Raw genomic sequence first — 1,846 nt, forward strand, 5'->3', positions numbered from 1 at the left:
TCAAATTCAAATTCAAGTTGGGACAGATGCCTATAAAATGTGGTACAAGGAGCAAATCCTATACCATAGCTGTGTAACCACATTATTTACCATGCTCACTAGAATGTTTATTGTTGCTATTTGTTTTAAATGACATAAATTAAAATGATGGATCAAGTTTTCATTTCTTTTTCCTGCACATTAGAGACATTTAAAGAGAGCCATTAGGACTTTTCATTTCCTTTGGCTAATTTCCTAAGTGCACCTTTTACATCCTTATTTCTCAGGGTGTAAATGAGGGGATTTAACATGGGAGTAACTGCTCCATAAAATATTGAGAAGACTTTGTCCTGTTCCTGGGACTCCTTTGACTGAGGTTTCAAGTACATGTAGATGGCTGTCCCATAAAATATGGTGACCACAGTCAGATGGGATCCACAGGTAGAGAAAGCTTTGAGCCTGGCCTCTGCAGAACGGATCCTCAACACAGCAACCGCAATGCGAGTGTAGGAGATGAGGATCAAGGTGAAGGGCAGGGGCAATGTGAATACGCTGATAACAAGACCCAGAATCATATCAAGTGGGGTATCCGAGCAGACAAGTTTTAATAGGGCCTGGATCTCACATGTGAAATGGTTGATAACATTGTGCCCACAATAGTGAGCAGGAATTGCAATAATGGGCGTGACTGCAACTAAGAAGGCACTGGCCCAGGTTCCCAAGGCCAACTGTATGCAGACCCGCTTGTTCATAATGATGGTGTAGCGCAGGGGACTGGAGATTGCAACAAACCTATCATAAGCCATGACAGCAAGGAGGAGACACTCGGTCATTCCCAGAAAGAGGGATATGGTCATCTGGGCATAATAGGCAGCATAAGAGATGGTGGGGAAGTCTCTGAAGCATTGGGTCAAGACATATGGCTTCCAGCTGGTGGAGTAACAGATATCAAGGAATGACAAGTTACTGAGAAAAAAATACATGGGTGTGTGAAGTCGAGAATCCCATCTGATTGCAACAATGATAAGGCTGTTTCCAAATATTGTGACCAAGTAGAATAGCAGTAGTCCTAAGAAGAAGGCAGTCTGGATTTGAGGCTGTTGGGAAAATCCAACAAGGATGAATTCAGTCACCTTAGAGGCATTAGCATTCTGTAGATGGCCCATTTAGTCATCTCAGGCACTGGGAAAGTAGACAAAACATAATGTCATCCACATAGGGAAATAAGAGGGCAAGATTCTCAATAAATAGCATCTTAGAATTCACGTTCTGGAGCTCTGGTTAATCATTGTGCATCGTCTGTCTTCCTGGGTTAGGGTCTGTGGCACAAGTACCAAATGATGGGGATATAGCCTCTCTTTAATTTTCTGTTTTGTAGAACTTGATGTAACCAGAAGGGAGCTCTGGTAGCATAGTGGCTAAGGCACTTGACTGCTAACCAGAAGGCTGGCGGTTCAAACCCACCAGCCACTCCTCAGAAGGAAGATGGGGCAATCTACTTCCGTAGTGATACTGCCTCAGAAACCCAAGGAGGGGTCGCTATGAGTCGGGTCCAACTTGATGGCACGTAACAAAAACAACATGTAACCAGAAAGGTTGATTAAGTTTGGGCGTTGAGTCCAAATAAAGGTACTTACATCTGGTCAAGTAAGACATCTGATTTCTGGTCAAATAAGACAAACATTAACATGTGGTTTAAACAGAATGATTACTTTCATAAGAGGGCATAGCTACATGATTAATTTCATCCTTGATCAATAAAGAGGCAAATATGCTATATCACCTCACCAAAATACAGGCTTGTCAGTTTTATTTAATTGGTTCTAAGTTTAAGCTCAAGAATTCAATTGTGACTATGTGAAAGTTT

At 42.0% G+C, this 1,846-nt stretch overlaps 1 protein-coding gene across 1 annotated transcript; it reads right to left on the reverse strand.

Moving 5' to 3' along the window:
* Positions 1 to 203: 203 nt before the first annotated feature.
* LOC103205444 (olfactory receptor 13H1-like) lies at positions 204 to 1,145 on the reverse strand. The gene has a single exon (XM_007950748.1). The coding sequence runs from the start codon at positions 1,143 to 1,145 to the stop codon at positions 204 to 206; it is 942 nt and encodes a 313-aa protein (XP_007948939.1).
* Positions 1,146 to 1,846: the final 701 nt, after the last annotated feature.

Source organism: Orycteropus afer, unplaced genomic scaffold (assembly GCF_000298275.1).
Source record: "Orycteropus afer afer isolate SDZICR_OR568_19922 unplaced genomic scaffold, OryAfe1.0 scaffold00287, whole genome shotgun sequence".
Classification (NCBI taxonomy): domain Eukaryota; kingdom Metazoa; phylum Chordata; class Mammalia; order Tubulidentata; family Orycteropodidae; genus Orycteropus; species Orycteropus afer.

Bases quoted from the DNA above. Each gene is read 5' to 3' on its own strand.
- LOC103205444 (XM_007950748.1), bottom strand. From the start codon at position 1,145: ATGGGCCATCTACAGAATGCTAATGCCTCTAAGGTGACTGAATTCATC.